The sequence below is a fragment of the Calliopsis andreniformis genome, chromosome 3 (genome assembly GCF_051401765.1).
Source record: "Calliopsis andreniformis isolate RMS-2024a chromosome 3, iyCalAndr_principal, whole genome shotgun sequence".
NCBI classification, from domain to species: domain Eukaryota; kingdom Metazoa; phylum Arthropoda; class Insecta; order Hymenoptera; family Andrenidae; genus Calliopsis; species Calliopsis andreniformis.
This window is the reverse complement of record NC_135064.1, coordinates 23,527,784-23,547,362: the sequence shown is the minus strand read 5'-3', so window position 1 is coordinate 23,547,362 and position 19,579 is coordinate 23,527,784. Positions and strand designations below refer to the sequence as shown.

General features: G+C 41.9%; 2 protein-coding genes across 10 annotated transcripts in view; one reads left to right on the top strand and one right to left on the bottom strand.

Moving 5' to 3' along the window:
- Gro (TLE family member transcriptional corepressor groucho) overlaps positions 1–5,185 on the bottom strand; it is a 94,278-nt gene extending 89,093 nt beyond the window's left edge. For 8 of the 9 annotated variants that reach the window (XR_013001594.1, XR_013001593.1, XM_076375546.1 and 5 more), the window contains exon 1: positions 4,890–5,185. The gene's annotated coding sequence lies outside the window, so the exon portion shown is untranslated. Of the gene's footprint in view, positions 1–3,381; positions 3,644–4,889 lie in introns of those variants that run through there. The other variant, XM_076375542.1, reaches the window with a different exon arrangement.
- A 9,439-nt stretch (positions 5,186–14,624) lies between these two features.
- LOC143177699 (protein fem-1 homolog CG6966) overlaps positions 14,625–19,579 on the top strand; it is a 36,271-nt gene continuing 31,316 nt past the window's right edge. Inside the window, exon 1 of the mRNA XM_076375815.1 lies at positions 14,625–15,152. Within this exon, the coding sequence (XP_076231930.1) occupies positions 15,072–15,152 (81 nt within the window). The 5' untranslated portion in view covers positions 14,625–15,071. The remainder of the gene's footprint in view (positions 15,153–19,579) is intronic.

The following is a 19,579-nucleotide window of genomic DNA, read 5'->3' as shown; positions in this document are numbered from 1 at the left end:
TCTCTATCTCGACCCCTCCCTGTTAAACTGGCAATTAAATGACAATACACGAAACGATTAAACGTATCGTCGATAACGATCAGTGAAAGATGAACGATGAATTCAATTTAATAACATAGAAGATATTTAGGCAAAATTTTGTGCTGGTCCGAACGAGCGAGGAACTAAATTGACTGGATAAATTAGTGAATAGTATTTCCATTTACTGATATCATTACCCAGTCGAGTGGAAGTTGTTTTCCTAGGTTAACGCTTCGCGAATTAGGCTGCGATCCTACTTGTAGGACGCTCTCCAATAAACGCTATTAAGATTCCACTTTAACATATGACTACATGGTCCTAAGTTTAATTACAGTTATTTTAAACCTAAGTTTCAAATTAATATTAGTGAAGAAATAGAAATAGGTCTTAAAATAATTTTGAAATAAAAAATATGTATCCAGAAATACATACATATATAAAAGTTCCGCAATTTCACTAAATTTATCGTTTCAGAATTCTATGAGCCACTCATAACGCACCAAAACAGAAAATACCAAACCACGGTAACACATAACATGTTACAATCCGCAAATCCCACGAAATTTCGCGGGCCGAGTTGCGTTAACCATGTACGCAAACAGTAATGCCAAAACAAACACTTGTGTAACTATGGGGTAGAAACGTTGCATTACAGCCAGCTTGGGCCATCTCCAAGTAATTGTGAAGTAACAAATTGGGTACCTGGAACCGCGGCGACTTTGTGAAGCGCCGCGTTCAAATTCGAAACGAATACATTCGGCGGCAGCGTGGCCAAGAAAAATCAGCGGGCCGAAACGACGGTGAGACATAAAAGGTGACGAGTTTTTGCACGAAACGAAGGATTTTTATTGTAGCCAGTGGCACTTGCTCGTCGCCCGGACCGACACGACTGCACGCGCGCCCGAGTGTCATTACGAGCTCTTTGTAACGCTGGATGATGTTTCGTGTAACGCGAAAATGGAGTCATGTAACTCCGTTAGCAGTCCATTCTCCTCGGATAATATGTTTCACAGGCGACGTATAATGGAGCGGGCGTACGCGAAAAACTCCCGGTCAAATTCGAACAGTCATTTCCATCAATTTGCGATAAACGAGCGCGACAGGCCGATGAAAACTTTCAGCGGTTTAACGCGCCGACGCCTTTATCGCCTGTGCTCGTGTATCGATACATAATACGTGCTGCTCGTAGCTAACGAAAAATTTATCGACGTAGTTTATGCTGGCTCAATCGACGGAGGGGAGGATTTAGGGCATTTAGGCGATCGAAAGTGCCACGATTGGCGAAATTGAAAAAAAAAAAGGCAAATGGAAAACAGCAGTTGGAAAATAGTATGTAATAAACGGTATAAAAAAAGAAAGAAACTAATTTTAGCAGCTTGGTTGTTTTAACTGTGTTGTCAAGTATCTATTCAAAATTTTCAAATTTTTAAATATTCAAATATTCAAATATTCAAATTTTCAAATTTTCAAATTTTCAAATTTTGAAATGTTCATATAATCAAATATTAATACTTTTAAAGCAAGTTTCTAATTCCCAAAACAAGATTGCATTTCTAAAAACCATCATCAATACATATTTCCACCATTAACAAGACAACATCATAAAACAAATCGATCACTTTAAAAAGCCGCATAGCTTCATACTACACAGATCAACGTAACGCAAACTAAACCCTAAGCTCGATCATGTCCCTATCTCGCTTAAATAGTCTCGAAAATGACCAGCACGAATGATGCCCAAATGGCCAGGGCGTGTTCGGCTGAAATTCACGGGAAGAAAAATAAACAGAGGTAAGCGCGGCAGCTGTTCAAAGACACCTATACGTCCGGTTGCAGGGTAAGGGGTGGGCAGGGGTGGGCCAGCAGACGGGGCGAGCGAGTCACGAAGGAACTTATCACGGATCTCGCGTAATCGCTGTTAAGATCCGTAACCACGCGATCTCCGTGATTTCTTTCGCCCGTGATCGTTATCGCGACACGGTCGAGTTGCGCTGCCCCCGCGGTAAGAGGATTTCTCGCGCGCCGAGCGCTCGCGCATTAACGAAATTACGATTCATCGATGCCCCAGGCGAGGATAAGCGTGTCGCTTGCGACTTCATGACGTCGGTCTGCTTGGCGCGTGGAACTCGTGCCACGATAAACGTTCGACAGTCTTTATTCGGTTAATTAACATTCGGGGGAAAACTATGGACGATAATGGCAATGGCGTGACACGGACGTGTGTGTGTACCATTGTACCGTGGACGATTAGAAACGATGTTGATACCGAAGTCTATCGTTGATTTATGCGAAGGTCGAATAGACGACCTGTATCAGCTCGTTTGAATATTTAAACAGTCGAATGGATAGCCTGGCTGTACATGTCACAATGACAAACTGTTAGCTTTTTTCTGAGACGTTTCGTAAGAAATAGGCGCCGTAATTGGGACGGAGGCTTGGATGACGTGAAAGTCGAACGGTGGAGAATTACGTGTTAACAAATTGTAGAATTTTAGCGGTTCTGGGTTAGCCCGTTTTTCTACATATTCTATGTAACTTTGATATGCAGGAAGAGATGAACGTGGAGCTTAAGAAGTTACGAACGTACCTTGGAAAGTTCCAAATGTAAAGAAAGACCACCATGAATAGTAACTACCCACTGTAGAACGAAGTTCTGTACTATTTTTAATTCGGGTTTTGCAGAATTCTTGAATTTGTGGGATACAATTTAGGAGAAAATGTCTTGCGTTCTCAAGCAAATGCACTGCTTTACGACCAATCATAGACTTGGAAGAAACACGTAAAACTAATCGTAGATGGTGTTAGAACGCAATATATTTTTTGACCAATCGTGGAGTCTGTTCTTTAAAGTGCTTTACAGCTAAAATTCTATTGGTACAAGAAAAAAGATAGATGCTCTTTCTATTTGCCCTACCCATCTCTAAAGTGACGTCAATAAAAAAAATGGCAACCGTGGTACTACTCTATGTTTTAGATCTATGTTTTAATATTAATGGAGGTCACTTGAAAATTTGTAATTTGTTGTATCAAACATAATAAAAAGTTAAAAAGTCATTTTTTGAAATATATGTATGACAATAAAATGTATCGTTAATGCATGATAGTTCATATACTCCTATCCTATTCGTCCGAAATTCTCGATTAAGATTCCGTTATAACCACAAATCGTTTCTAATACGTTTTGAAATGACAGATCACGTGATGGTTCGATTGGTTAGTCACGGACATTGCACAAAAAAATAGTTGTTCCGGGAATAAAATCCCGAGCAATAGCAAAGAATAAAAATCTTTCAATATTTCACAAGTTGCTAAATTTCTAATATTCTAATATTGTGGTATTTTAATTCGTAAGTATCATACCTCACACTTCGCGTCTAACCCCACAATAAAGCACTCGCCTGGACCACAGCGCCCCTCTTCCAACATTCACACTCGATCAAACCTCTAAACTCGTCTAAACTCGTCTAAACTTGTCCCATCATTCCACGCAAATTAAACATCGCGGGGTAAAGAACGTGCCGCAAAAGTTCCAAGAAACCGATCAACGAGCAAAGCGTGTCGATTGTCTCGATGATTTAATGAGCCATACACGCTGTCTACGCAATTACCCTCGACTCGCGCCGAACACCCATTCTCGGTTACACTGATCGCGTCCCTTTCCAGCGATTTACCAGCTGTGTCGCGTCGCGAAGGTGCTGCCAACGGCGCATCGGCTTAATAAACTGCGAAAGACCAGCTTGACTTCTCTCAAAATAAAGACCTAATAGCACTGCAGTTAAATCTGTGGGTATAAAGCAAAACATCGTAAGTCACATTTTCAAGAAACGAGTTTATGACTTAAGTAAAGTCTACAAGGTTGAAATTATGGTTTCCGAAGGAAGCAGATTTAATCAAAGGAACTTGTTTTTTAAAGAACAAGATTACAGTGGAAAACATAATCTTTAAGATAGAATTAAGAACCAAAAGCTTTAAACGTCAATGCCTCGAAAATAGAAATATATGTAACTTCGACTGTTTTGCCTTACAATTACCAAAATATGTGTACAGTGGCTTTTCGATGTAAGCCGACTATAAAGTAACGAGTTTATAGCGAGGGATACGGTATCGAACTTCACTTGAAACTCTAAATAACATGTTAAATAAAGTTACAAGTATACAATCTTATAACGAGGGAACTACCCTGATATCTAAATGGAAGTTTGTTTAGTCGATACAGATACCTAATTAGAGATCGATTAAAACTTCGATTTAACCACAAAACCTCAGGACATTCTTCGAAACCAAACACCTGAACAGCCATTGAAATTCGCCGGTCGCTATAATTACCAGCACCCGAGTTGGCAGCGAACAAGCGAGCCCACCGAAAGCGATTATCAAGGTTAATGTTACGCGATACGGTGTCGTCGGTAAGTTGGCGAAAACGACCGAGTTGCTCTTCCACCATGTGACATCGTGTGTATGTAAACGCTCGGGGTAATTAACAGCACGAATCTAGCGAGAGTCGCTAACTTTAATTACTAAATAATACACAAAATATCGTCCTACGTTTTTCAACATTGAACACAGAAACACGAGTTCATCCGACAAAAGTGTGAAGGTGGGAGTCCCTACACGCAATTATCACTGCGTCTGGTCGCAAGATCCAAACGCAATATCTCGCAATACCCGTATCTTCTACTGAATTTGTATTTTCACTATTTATAAACTGTCTATTGGACACTGCAGACATCCGCCTATTATACAAAATCCCACCTTCACGCGTAACTCCCTGCCAAAACGCGGTAAACGACGCACCAGACGATCATCTGTCTCGGCAACAACGCGGGAACCGGAAGTCACCAATAGCGAAAGCTGTCAATAAATAATACCTGTTTCCGCGGCACCGTCCTCGGGATACGTCTTTTAATCCAGCTTAGTGTTTTGGCACAGGATAAAAAAAAAACCGAACGACGAAACACAAAAAACCGATCCCTTAGCACTGTATCACTAAACACTTTCGTAGGTAGAGTTTAGATTAGTGGAGAACGCGTGCACGGTCACACACATATACATCGAAGGTACGAGGCATCGGGACGAATCGCCGCGAACGTCACGACCGCACCGTACAACGAACGACGCTCTACTGCGAGCCGGGTACCGAAGTGGATGACGGGAAACGTGTGAACGCCGCTTGCCGCCGCGGCGAACACCAATGAGCGCCCACTAAACCATCCACCGCGGCGACGACACCGACACACCAATAAGAGGACACGAATGTACACACAGAGGAAGGCAGCGGGCCGCGCGTCTCCCTCTTCTTCTCGCGGTCTGTCCTCCTTCCACCCGCTTCTCAGCTCGTCGAGTCAAGGGCGTCGACCGACAGGGGCGATTCGTTCTGTTTCCTTGTATCACGGAGAAACCAATAATGGCTAATTTCGTAACGATTATGAAATTACGACCTCTCCCGTTGAAAGATACGATATCGATCGCTTCGCCGTCTTCGGACCGAGGGGTACGCCGCGGTTTACCATCGGGAATTTTAATGGCTGTTTAACTTACTGACTACGTCGACCTCCGCCACTTTGGCCATTTCATGAATTTTAGTGGCGTGTAGGTTTACCCTTAGTACTGGAACGGAAAACAGATTATGTGTACAGTAATTTTAGTGTCTAGTTAAGCGTGGAATCTTCTGTAAGAGAGTTCTCAATGGGATCGAAGATATTGATTGTTCAGAATTTGGCACTCTGTTTAAAATTGCCGCGCTCAGGGGAGGAAGATCGTCAGCCGCGATTGCTCGAGATCGCGTCGCGTCGGTTTAAAAAAAATCTTTATCGACACCCCTGCTTTCGCTCATCGCGCCTGCACTCAGCCAGCATCCTCCTACTCCCTGTCTCTTTCACTCTCGCCCAGTGGATGCGACATATCAGCCGATCTCGCTCTCGCTCCGCTGTTTCTTGATCTTCCACCTCTTCTGGTCGTTCATCTCGCTTATTCGCTCCATCTCTACGCTTCCCGCCTTTGTCTCACAGGTGCACCGCATCATCACTGGCGCCATTTCTCTCGCACTCGTCCACCGCTGTACATATGTCTCTGGTCCCTCGTTCTCGCTTTATCTCTCTTTTAACCGCGCGGCCCACGATCGTCGCGTCTGCGTTCGCCTCGGGTACCAAGAACAACAGAGACGTCCTCCAGCCGTCCTTCTCGCCCTTGCGGCTGGCAACGAGGCGTGGAAGGAGGAGTACCGGAACCAAGTGCCGAACGTTGCTTGTGTGTCGCGTGCACGAGGCGTTCAGAGGCGGAGGGACGAGGACGGAGCGAGCCAAAGTGCCGGAGCCGGACAACACGAGTCAACCGACGATGTAAGGAGACCTCGACGTGGGTGCAACCGACACGCTGGTGTGTAGGTGATATTCCAAGCGTGTTTGCGCGCCCGCGCGCCCCCGTGTGCGTGCTCATCATATTACACACTGCTCATACATCGCGTCTGATGCGCTTTGAGGGCGTGAGGAGATGAATCCTCGATTCGGTTAAACGCCCGCCAACTGGGGATGTTCTAAATCAGGCTGTCTACCTGAGACTCGGCTTTCTGAAATTCCAATATATGCGCATATACCCGTGTTCCATCTTTCGTCGTCGCGAAATGCGAGGCCATAGATCGTCGACGATACGCGCTCGCGCGCGACACTGTATGCTGTACATACTGGCGAAAAAGTATTTGTAGGTTTAGTGTAACGTTGCATGAAGAAACGATATATTAGCAGGGATTGTTTTGTTTAACAAGTTCGTGGATTAAAAAATCATCCCATTTAAGAATATTAATTTATACAATAGGACAATGTTACTGTTTTAATTATTATATATTTTATAAATTTATTTTGTAAATTGTAAGTTGATGCATAATTTCAATTATGAAGAAGGGTATTAATATTTCTTTTGAATTTTTGTTGTATTAATTATTTTTTTGTTGTATGCCAACATTTATCCTTTGTACACATCAGATAGACCTCCACCTTTCTCTTCAAGGTAGCCGAAACTCTCCTTCAGTAACCAATGACCTCATCCTGTATTCATCCTATTGCTCATTCCTACCTCGACCTCACAGACTCGTCCTTTACTAAACTCTGAACCTAAGATACCTAAGAACCTCTCCCACTTTTTCATTTTCCAATTCTATAACCTCTGCACCGTTTTCCTCCAGTTAGACAGAATTTATGAATAATTCTAGACTTAATATATATCATATAACGCAACTTTACATAAAACTGTATCCTGAATAATCTACAATTAGTTCTATGAAATACAACATTTTATTATATTATAAAAAAGCTCAATCTTCATATAGTAATTGTATTATGAGCGAAACTGTGAAACTTTTATGTTTGTTCTATCTTGTAGTAAGCCTTTTGCATTTTGTCTATTATTTTCTCATCGTTATACAGTATGTAGCATTGAGTGAACATTTGAGATAAGAGCGTCATTTTCATATGTAATATCCTATTAAACGAAATGGTCTCTGGTAAAATATTATTTTTGACGGTAATATTATAATCCAAAAGCTGTATGTCGAAATACTTTTTCGACTCACTGTACATACAGTTCCGCGGAACGATCTGTTGTAAAGTAGACAAGAGATGAAACGTATTTTTACGGTGGTAGGGCGACAGTAACGGTGACGCATCAGCGACAATATGGAAATGCATTTAGCCCGAGCTTCGGGTCCGTGCGTTATTTTGTTTATTGACACATCAATTTCAAGAATGCAATAAGCGTAAAACATTTAGCCCCGGTAATAGCGCGGCGGATAAATGAAATATCGCGTGATTAAAGCGCCGAGTGAAATTGCTGTTACTTCGCCCTTCAGGATCTGCCGCGTTTATTATTGTATCGATTCCGGCCGGCGCCCCGGGAAGGAAAATTATGTTATACTCTGTCGATGCTGGTTGTAAAAGCGGCGGGCACGCCGACCGAGAGGTAAGTAAACAGCCGAAGAAAAGTTTGTGGGCGGATTAGCATGGTAGGTGTCGGTGGAATATCATAAAACTAGTTTCTGAAGTAGAGGGAGCACCCTTCCCCTCTGCACCAGAAGAGGGGATTTCATTCTGGTCCAGGTTGGAACGCGAACGGCCAGTTTCGAAGAGGAAGTCTGACAAAAAGCTTCGATACGACGGATTAAGGAAAGAAAACTCCGGCCGTCACTTCGATTCTATTTTATCTGACTTCCCTCGCTATTATTTCCACCTTCGAACTTATTCAATTAAAATCGATCAGTTGTTATTATCATTCTGACGGTTTGTTTGACTACTGGAAATGGAGAGGGGTAGGCAGCGACATCTAAGTCCGCGAAATTTCATTTCAAAGAAAGATTCTCATTTAGAGGAGGTACAAGGACATATCGCCCACTGGTTACAATAATGACACACCTCAGAGCTCAGGTTTTTTAGAGAAGTCTGATAATATCGCCATTTAATACAAAACCTGTTCTTTCTATGCTTCAACAACTCAGAAATTGTAATTTGTCGTAATAAATAGAGGAGATTTTAAAAATTCTTTTTAAGAACCACAATACAGTAGTTAAGCCCTATGCATACACACACTTTAAGCTTCTCGTATCTCTCAATGTCATTATCCCAAAAACGGCGAATTCGTCCACATCCTCGGATTCTCTAGCCATAAAAACAACACGACGCCAGTTCGCTTATCCCTCCTCGATTGTCACTGTCATCGGAGGAATATGCAAGTGTGTTACGCGTGTTAGTCTACCGACGAACGCAACGTATTCAGTCTGTCGTTCTCCGTCTTCGTCCCTCTCTCAGTCAGCTCCTCTGTTAGCTAGCGCATTGTGCTTCGGTTCTCGATCCCTCTTCCGAGCCCTTACCACAAGCCGCAGCCCACTACACTTTTGCACGAATACGAGCGCGTTCATTATCAACGTACAACGTCGTATAACCATATTTACGTAGCCCCGGTGGTCACCCACACAGAGGGACGCCAAGCTGCAATGAGGTTGCAAAGAAACGACTCTGCGCGCGCGAACGAAATGCTATTTGTCGTGCTGTATACACAAGAAGAGCCGCTGCGGAGAGGAAGAACGAAGGAAGACAGCGAGAGCCATAAATGCAATTGGAAATCTTTAGCTGATATATTCATACAATTTCCTGCGCGCGCCGCGGACGGGACGGAAGTCGTGTGTTACCGTACTGCCTCGTTATAAGCTCGTTCCTGTAGTCACCATGTCTTGGGATTATTTAGAGCACTGCAACTGGGCTGTAAAGAGCAAGAGCGGGATCGGAAGCATGCGAGCAAAGGCAAGAGCGAGTGATGTCAGGAGACGTGAAATAGAGTGGGCGAGCTGAGTTAAGGACACTAAATAAGTCTTTAAATTCTCGAATGACCCTCGTTCTGAGATTGTTGCTCTTCCTTGCTCTTCATTGCTAGGAAATGCTTTGAGGAGGATTGAAATTGCGGCCGATGGATTTACGGGAAAATAAATTTCGCTTTCAGATATTAATGCTAATGAAGCATCTACACTTATACCAAGTGGAATAGCGGCTCCTGTCCCATACCGAGAGCTCATAAACCACTTTAAAGTTAACATTAAAGAAGGGTGGAATTAAATTTGGACCAGATCCAAAAGAATCAAAATTCTCAATATAATTAAGAATTTTTTCGAACTAATCCCATAGATAGATTTCGAACCAAAATTTCGCATTTCTCCCAAGGTATTATAATAGTTAACTACTGTTGCACTAGTTAACATCAGAAAAATGTTTGTCTTTCTAAGTTCGACGTCACTAAATCTCGAATCTACAACAAGGAAACAGTACTCAAATTCGCGAATAAAGTCACGTTCGTCGAACAATCTCGTTTCAACGACCGAACGAAATTCCGTGGGACGCTCTATCTTCCTCCCCTCCCGAGTTATAATTGCCAGCCGTGATTAATCGTTTATTCAGAACAGCTACGCGAAAGGCTGGTTTTTCTGCGCTCGAACGTATCGTTTCGCTGGATATCTACATAATTTCCTCGTAAATCACGCGACAGAGAAAATAGCGGAGTGTTTAAACGTCTCTCGCGTACGCATGCGAAATTACTCGTCTTTTATCGCGTGACTAATAACGAAGCATCGACGGATCGTCGGTTCCCTAATCATTTTCATGGGCAATTGGAGCAAATAAGGTATTGCGGCTGGGAATCGTTTTCAAGTAAATCGATATGTCTTTCCTAGGGATACAATGATGGGAACCACAATGTATCAAAGGGAACAGCGGTAAGACGATATTAACTTCATGCGAGGGTAGAACAATGGAGCTTTCAAACGTTTTACATATGAAACTCTTACGTTATAATGGGAGAACGAGTTGGGGGTCGTGGTTGCTTCTCGAAAATACAGGTAAATGTTTAACCAATTTTTGAGAATCTATTTTCAGATATAGGCATAGACGAAAGAAATTGAGAATTATTCGAAATGAAACTTTTTCTACAGTTCTTAATTGTTATTTGCTATTTGAATCTTGTTAATTCCCGCCCAAAGATCGTCCTTATTCTCAAGGTGTTTCCCGACTAAAATGACTACCGTAAACGGCGATATATTTGCCTTGCAGCACCCCAGCAGACACGAAATCCCTGAAAACCTGTAAAACATGCGAACTACCCGGATAATCATTCTTCCAACGGAATGACTAGTTCCAGAGTTACGTCTCGTCGAAGATAAAAAAGGAACTTGTTAATAGGATAGGACAGACTTATCTCGAGCGTTCAAAACGCCCGTGGAATGTCGTATTTCCATAATACAGCAACACTCGCTCAATATTCCACCTGGTAATTAGATAAGACAATTAGTCTCGGATGGATTCCTTTGTCGAGGCACGTCTTACTTGTTTACACGCATAACCACTCGTCCCGCTAACTGCTTACTTTATTTACGACGCTTACTTTTGTTTTCTTTCCCTTTTTCGCTCTCAAGAGAAACAAACGTTTCGACTTCGATCAGATCTAATGCTACACATCGAAGTCAGAGCGGTTGTAGAAAGGACATGTTTATAGCCCCCACGCTTAAATCCTGTCGTTATTTTCTTCTATGACAGATTTACCGCTGCTCCATATTTTAACATTTCTCGCAAGTAGCAATTATGCGAATGCGTTGCAGTCGACGCAGCAACTTTGTATTCGAAAGGTACGTGTGTAATTAGAATATATAATCTGAGAGGTTTCCCCTTGTCGAGGCAACATATTTATGCTTTTCGAATAACTCCACGGCTCCGTGGCTCCTCCCACGTCCTTTTCCCAGCTCCCCGAGCCCCCCTCAACAAGTCATCGCGAAGAATGCAATGAAGACTGTCTTCAAAGGAAATCACAGAGTAGTTTTCCGGCCAAGTTACTGGATAATGAAGTTTGAAGGCAAACCGCCCTTTCCACTCCCCATTATATTGCACGGTGAAAAATGGAAAACAGTGAAATTACGTTATTCCACGTAAAGTTTAACAAACAAGTGCCTTCAATAAGACGGTCATTTACGGCGGATATTTAATACGCTACGAATGAAATTCCGCCATTCTTCCTTCCCCGTGTCGCGATAAATGTTCACGAGGATTGTTCTTTGCTTATGCACCGTGTTTCGAATTTTTGACGCGAGCACCAGAGATATACGGCTCGAGAGACTTTTATAATTCTCGAGCGCAGCCCCTCGGACGCAGCGACAGTCGCAGTTACAACGTCACCCTTCCTTATTCTTCCAACTGTTCTTCTCGTAACCGAAAACGCCTGGCCCGTCTTACGAACGCTCGCTGACTCTTGTTTTTCATTCCTACCCTCGGTGTGACAGCGCCGACTGCATTGTGTGCACCTTTTTCCCCGACCCTGTCTCTTTTCACGTACACAGGCGCCAGGCCGCCGCACACACCCGCGATACTTTTTCCATCTATCAGCCATCTCATTCTGCCTCTGACCCATCCACCACCCACGCGCCCTTTTCTCTACTCATTTTTACACGGACCTATCCTTACGTTGTATGAACAGCCGATGCGCAGCTGGGAGAAGAAAAGAAGGCAACAAGACGAAACGACGCCGCCTTCTCCTTTAGCTTCTCTCCATTTCGATAATTGAGGATCGTTTGGTGCTGGAGGTTGCCTCTCGCGATCCTCTGAATTATGGGGGCAATCGTACGATTCCATGGAAAGGCCTGAGTTAATGTCCCTAGACCGCTGCTTTCTTGCTTTCGTAATTTATTTTTGTTTTATCGCGTCGACCGTCTCTGAAGAAGAGTTGCTTGAAAACTACAATTCTCTGTTTTGCTTAGGTTCGTATTTATATGTATGCCAGGAAAACTGTTGTGTTGACGACTACGCTTCTGTTTGAGAGGAAAGTCTCAAGTTTGTGTCATCAAGGGCAAATGCACCTTCCAAAAACTGAATAGAAAAACAATCATCAGTATAACCTTCGACTGTAATATTTAAATTTGCGTATAAATAATAAATAAAAATTCCAGCAAAATAAGAGAATCATAGCTTCTGGCCAACTCTCGTATTAGAGAAGTCTTCGTTGCGTCTGAAGTTTTGTAAAATTCCTGAGGTACTATTCATGCCTCATGAGAAGTCACCTGGAAAGCATTGACCTTAATACTTTTCAGAGGATTTCTCGTAAAAAACGAATAGTCTGGTACCAGTGTTTGGCTGGGTACCTATATCGTACATATTTTGTTGTGTACGTGATACATCGTGAACTAGTGATTTCAGAGGCCACTGACGTAAGCCTGTCGAAAGTCGTCGAGGACTGGAATAAAGTAACGCTTGTGGTATCGGCAAAAATGTAGGACGAACTAAAACGCACTTCACGTAGGAACGAGTGCGTTACTTCGAGGCGTTAAAATCGAGGGTGAAGTGGCGACTTAACGACTCCCCTGGGCTCTCCTATTTCACTTTTCTCTTCTTATGCCAGTGGCTGCGAATCACACTTTGCCGTGTACAAATTAATGGTTTCAGTTGACGAATCGTGTCAATATGCGGGTTGCAAATTAGAACGGGCTACGTCTGAATTATAGAACATGTGTTATTAGTCATTTTGAGAAGGTTACGATACTCTGGCTACCAATAGGGAAACGATAAATTTATAAGAGAACCGCGAATGCAAACGTGACAGCCGAACTCTATTTTGTTTTTTTCTTGGACGATTTCTTTTTCGATAATTTTCCTTATTTTTGGGGAATATGTTTTTCTTGATAAAAAGAGTATTTTAACTTTGTAAACGCAATTCGGTATTATTTTGCGCCTTTTTAGAACGTTTGCTGGAGAATTACGGAAAAACCAGGTATGTTAATTTGAATCTAGTAGTTGTTAGAAACGTTATTGGACCTGTACATTGTATGTATAGGTATAGAAAGAATTTCTGAAATCGCTTGAATTTAATTTATGTATAATAATACGTGTGGAATTTGATTCTAAGTCATTATAGGAATGTACACTGTATCCATATTATTTTGAAGAAAAATACAAGTGAGTTTTTTGTACAATTTTGTCATTTGTATAGATTATATATCGCTTTGATTAGTGTTCTATGAGGTTAGATTCGGTTTCGTTTCGATAAAATCTTGAATATTTTATAATTGCAAGATTGAAGCTTATATCTCGGTGAAATGATACAAATTTCGTATTTTTATTTTAGTACTTCACGATCACGTACTTCCTCATTACAGCCATCACACGAAAAGTGTATTAACTGTTCAAAAGAACTAACCTTAGAAATATTAATAATGGGTAGAGGTTTCTATTCCACGTGTATTTAGATATTTTTATACATTTGTATTAAAGTATACGTATTTCGGTCCCTGTAATTTTTTATAGGCAATAATCTTAATTAGAGGTTATTTCATGTGTATTTAAACATACTTGTTATTTAAGCATATGTTAACTTTTTCGAATTATTAGTATAAAAGTTCTAATTCCAAATGTATGAATACTCAAATATTTAAGTATAATGCATTTATTCTTGGAATTAAAATATCTTTCCATAAATTTTCGGATTACTCAAAATAATAAATGTCATTAGAAATCCCTTTTCCAAAATTCACTCAATCTTCTATTTCGAGACAAAAAAGCTAAAGCATTTACACCGAAAAATACAGCTACGTTAATGCCCCCACACAAACATATTTAAATACACGACCCAAAGACCTCGAATACTTCCACCAAATTCATTCACCTCATCATTACTCATCCCCCACAAAACCGCCTAATTAACGATCAAATCTGTCGTATCAACACTTCTCCCAACACCACACGCTGCTGCCCTCTGCCGTTCCTCCACCAAACCTAATACTCTCACAAACTCTTTTCAATTCCTAAAGCAATCTGTGTGCAGGCAACAAGTGCAACAAAGACACAGGAACCACTTACTCCCGGCGACCAATCGCCCTCGCCAAACAAGGCCCCCAGAGACCCAAGAAAATCGATCCCGCTTGAAGCCGCCTCGTCCCATCGGAATCCCCAAATCCAGCCCCCGAGAAAATAAATCTCGCTCGAAGGCGCGCGTCGTTCCCGTGCGCAAGAGAGAGGGAAGCATCGAACAGCTGTGCACTAACACGAGCGATCCCACGTAGCTGTCGACTCGAGCTCTCAGTCGTTGACGAGCCGTCGCTGGCGAAGGAACAGGTGTCGCCATCTGATGACCGAACGGTGGGCGCGTTCGCAAAACGACCGAAACGGGACGACCGCGGGGAGGAATTGATCCGTGCCTGTGTGTAACACGCGTGCGCGCGAGCGTATCGAACTGTAAGGCCCTGTCCTCTCTCGAGGGAGTCGAGAGAAATGCGTTAACGCGTAACGGCTGATCTTTCGGACAGTTTTTCGGTCCGTGGTCGCGTTGCGCGCAGTTGCCGAGCCGCAAGGGACACGGGCCGTCGTCCCTCGGGTTTGCGACGAAGAGGTTGCGGGGCCGAAGGACGGCGAGGGGAGCCGACAGGCCAGTACGCATTCGACCGTGCTTTCGGACAAAGAGGAACGCCAGACGCGAGCCCAGAGGACCTACGACGCACGAGGAGCGAGAGGACGATCGATGCTGTCGCGTACCGCGACGTTTCCATGGACTTTATGCACGTGAAAATGGACTTCACCAGCGTGGTGTACAACGCCGCCAGGGACGGCAAGCTGCTGCTCCTGAAGGTGAGTCTGCACGAAAATTCTACCTCGACACGGTGAACAGTGTTTCCTCGATCTAAACTCGCGGCTCGTTGACGAGATTACAGGGGTAGCTGAATTTCGAGTGGAAGTTGTTCCTTTGGTAATGCGTGAGAAGTTCTCAGGTGGATGTATAGGATGAGTCTTGGTGTAAATACGTTGGAGCTATGGCGAGTGTAGCACGAGTTTATGAGGAGGAAATACTGTAATTAGCTGTCGTTCTTTACGCTGAAGAAACGGAGCTGATCTGCTGGAAATATTCTTTTCTTTGGAGTCACGTGAATACCCTTCGTCCTTGGAACCTTCGCGACAGCAAACAACCGAGCATTTTCGAGAAACGGGAGAAATGATTTATCGGTTTTAGTTACTAATTATTTGAAGACTGACTGGGGATTGAATATGAAGGAGCAAATGTTGGGGGAGAATTCGGGAAAATTGCTGTAATGTGTGACGCAGCAGTTTGTATAGATGTGTGTGAAAGGTCAGTGTATGGGGCAAGGGTATCAGAATTTTTCGTTAGCTACCGGGGCGTTCAAAATACCAGTGCCTCTGCTTTGTGAGCTCGATTTCCTTCGTTGGTTAGTTCACTCGAGTGATTATTACGAAATAGCGACTTGTAAGGAAAGGTCAGTTGTTCTCATGGAAATTCGTTAATTGGACCCCTCAGGTGTTAAACTGATTAACCTCAAAACGAGTACCAAAGAGAATGTATAAATAAATTAATGTTAACGTTTACTTATTATAAGCGTCGCTAGAAAACGTTGCCAATTAAGTGTTGGTCACCGGTGGCTATCATGGCGGTGAGAATATATTAACCCCTAATCATATGTTTGAACTATAAACATAAAATTAAGATAAAAACAGGAGTAGATAAGTTTCGCTTCTCAAAGTCTCAATTCTCTTTTCTTCGTACATCTGTAGTTCTAGCATACGTATGTCCATGCTATGTTCCATTTCTTAAGACTCTTCGTGTCTTGACCTGCCACAGGTACCTGACCCTTCTAAAAGGCTCATTCAGAATTTCAAGTTACCTGCTTTTCTACGAAACGAATTACTGGGGGTACGATTTGTGGTTAGGTTTCAGACGTTCCAAACACGGCGGTGACGTATGTACATATTTCCGTTGGGGACTCCCGACCCTGAAAGTTAGCCTTAATATCGAGAGGGGAGAACATTCTATACGTTTTCGCAAGATTTAGCATCTTAATTCGCGCTCTATATAGGTGGCGCATTTTAATATATTTTAATACGCGACAAAACATCGTCGTTCTACGATGTATCTGCAGTTTTATTAATAACTGTCACCCACACGATGGACCAAAGCGTCCAATGATCGAGTGCTTCAATAATTCGCCTCAAAAACAACCTTTCTATTAGTACGCCAGGCATATTTACATCAACAGCTTCGAGTTACGTTCTAATTAGTTCTAGGGTAATCAGCTGAGTCGTTAGAATCAAATTGTTTTTAATAACGTTATTTTTAAAAGAAGTAAAAACGTTAAGTAAAAGTTTATAACTACTAGAATCTATTTATCGTAAAATCTAGATCGCAGTGTCTCTCAGCGATAACCATAAAAGAACGCACAGGTGGACGCGTACCCTAACCTATAATTGGTTCCACGTGTTCCAGGCTCACGGTTGCTCAAATTAGCAACTCATTTGCGTTACAGCGTTCAATTTACAACCGTATCGACCTCTGTTCTTCGATCCCTCGCAAGGTTATCCACGTTTATTCGAAATACCAACAGGCTGTAATGACATCTAAAGTTTGAACGCGTTACGAAATTCCACGACCTTCTGTCGATCCGCTGCGCCTTCTCATCTCCTTTACCAAACCTTATGGCGGCACAGTAGCCTAAAGTAGATCCGAATTCATCAGATTCGTCACTCGATTTGTCTTTTCGAAGTCACATTGACGGCAGAGATCCGCGTCGATGTTTCTGCCCCCTTGGCTCGCGTTTATCTCGAGTAGGAAATAGCCACAGCAAACAGCAGTTATATTTAGCGGTCGGGACGCGTCCGTAGACGTTAATGGGGAAGTCTGCTTGGTTAGCTTTCCGTGCGTATGTGCTTTTACACTCGTTGTGTATCTATATTTGTTCCGCCATAGGTCTGCAAAATGTGAGAGTCGAGGGGGGAATCATAGGTGATATTCCGAGATTACAAGCTGATTGGTTAATATTAAAAGTGACTTTCGAACATTCTCCCTCGATAGATACATCGAAGTCATTAACTCGTGACCGCTGGGGAAAAATTACGTCTCGAAAATAGAGTGCATCGGTCGCGTTGGTACACGCTTATAGAAGATTTATTTATGGAGTGTACTTTTTGACGTACATACGCTGTAGGGAATAGAGTGATCTCGATAATTACACGATTGTTGGAGTATATGTTTGCTCGTTACAAGTGCGTCTTGTGAATGACATAACTGGGGTTCGTAACGAAAGAGATCCTTGGTAGTTTTTGTTTCTTCTTCCAGGAGAGGGAAAAGTACTATAGAACCTTCGTCCTTCTTCAATAAGTTAGGATTTTGTTTCATATTACACATATTAAGTTTTTGGTGGTATAGATTCGACTTTGTTATGAGCCTCCACTTCTGACATAAAGCATTCGTAAAATTTGTATCCTTTGATTACCTCAGTTCATTCAGATCGACTATTTAAAAATTTCGAACCCCATAAATTTATTCTAAAAACCATGTCAGATGTTGTATCTTGTTAAAAAAAGAAAGTCGTTAACGCTATTTTTAGGTGGTATATCCATTATTCTCACGAATAGTTTGCAAATGCCAAGCAATTACATTGTTTGAAGTTAAAATGGAAATCGCCCGAAACGAGTCAATGTCACGTATATTGATTAGTCCGATAATGGAAGTAGTGTGTTCTGCGTATATAGTATTTAGCCGATGATTGGTAGGTGGTATACCAGCGTTATTATAGCACGAGCGTTAACGTGTCTCGTACATTGTTCTTACCTCAGTAACAAACTCGTTCGATCCTGTTTCATGCTGACGATCATTACACTGCGCAATAATGTTTGCTCTTGGTACGCGAAAGGCTCAGGTATCGGATCAAGTATTGACCTATCAGCGTCAACAAAATGATTGTAATCTTAGTTTTTTGTCGATCTGTTTTCTTTCAAAATTAAAAAGATTACGAATATGTTTAAAAATGTATTAGAGGATAAGCGGTAAACATTTAAGATTAATCGAATCTTAAAAAAATATTGCAAGAGTAGAGTGCGTATGTATACACTTTTGTGATTGATGTAGTTATAAGATATAAAACAGAAGTATTTTAAAAACGTGAAATGTAGTTTAATACAAACGTAGAAACTAAATACTTCAGTGCTGTTGGCCTAAGTTAGTAATAGCAATTTCCATCAAAGTAAATTAAAGTCTGAAGATTAGAGAGAGGAACGCTTGACATAAATACATATTAGAAATGACAGGATCATCGGCTACGAAGATAACGTAAGTCACGTTGACAGGCTTTTCGATGTTATACAGCGCAAATAACACTTAAATTGCAATTCTCAACTAGGTAATACATAATGCTCATTTGTAGTACAATACAAACATAGGTAGTTTAGTAACAATTGAATCCATGATGAAGTCAATACTTGTACTCTTTCCTGTTTACAATCCGTAGATTGCTATTCATTTATTCGTTTGAATGGATGTTTGACATTATGCGAAGTGCGCTCACATCTGAACATGAATCAGAATGTAAATAACCAATAGGATTCTATAAAACATCTTGATCGACGCATTAAATAAACACTTCACATCGAGCGTTCCTAATTAAGCCCTGGACGCATATGCTAGTGACGTATATGTATGGCTGACTGATGAATTCGCGCTTGCCCATAACAGTCACTCGGCAACAGATAGCCTATAAGGATACCTCATGTATCATAAAGAAACGAAAATAAAAATAAAACTAAAAATAATATAATGCAGCATCTTTCAACTGCAATTACACGTTTTTTAATCAATCGACAAAAAATGTTGAGTATAATATTCGCTTCTCATCTGCTCTCTATCATTTCCTGGTTCTAGTCGTCATATAAGCTTTATCGGCATTTTCCAAGGTCTGAATCATGCTGACCAATCATCTCTCGACTTCCGATTAGACATACGAAAGAGACAAATCTCTTTTAAATGCTTCTAAATACTCGGTAGGTTGTGTAATCATGTTTGTTTCGTATAGTATAAAGTAGTTCCAAGCACACGGGAACAAACTGCGTAAAGGAGAGACAGTGGTTGATTTTTACTGATCGTTTTTAGCTCCGAGACAATCAGACTGTGTGGGAGGAGCACACAGTCGCGAAAAATTCACAGTTGACCACTCAGCTGCGATGGTCGGCTGCATTCGAACCGTTAGAGGCTGGCGGAGAAACTCGGTTAACTT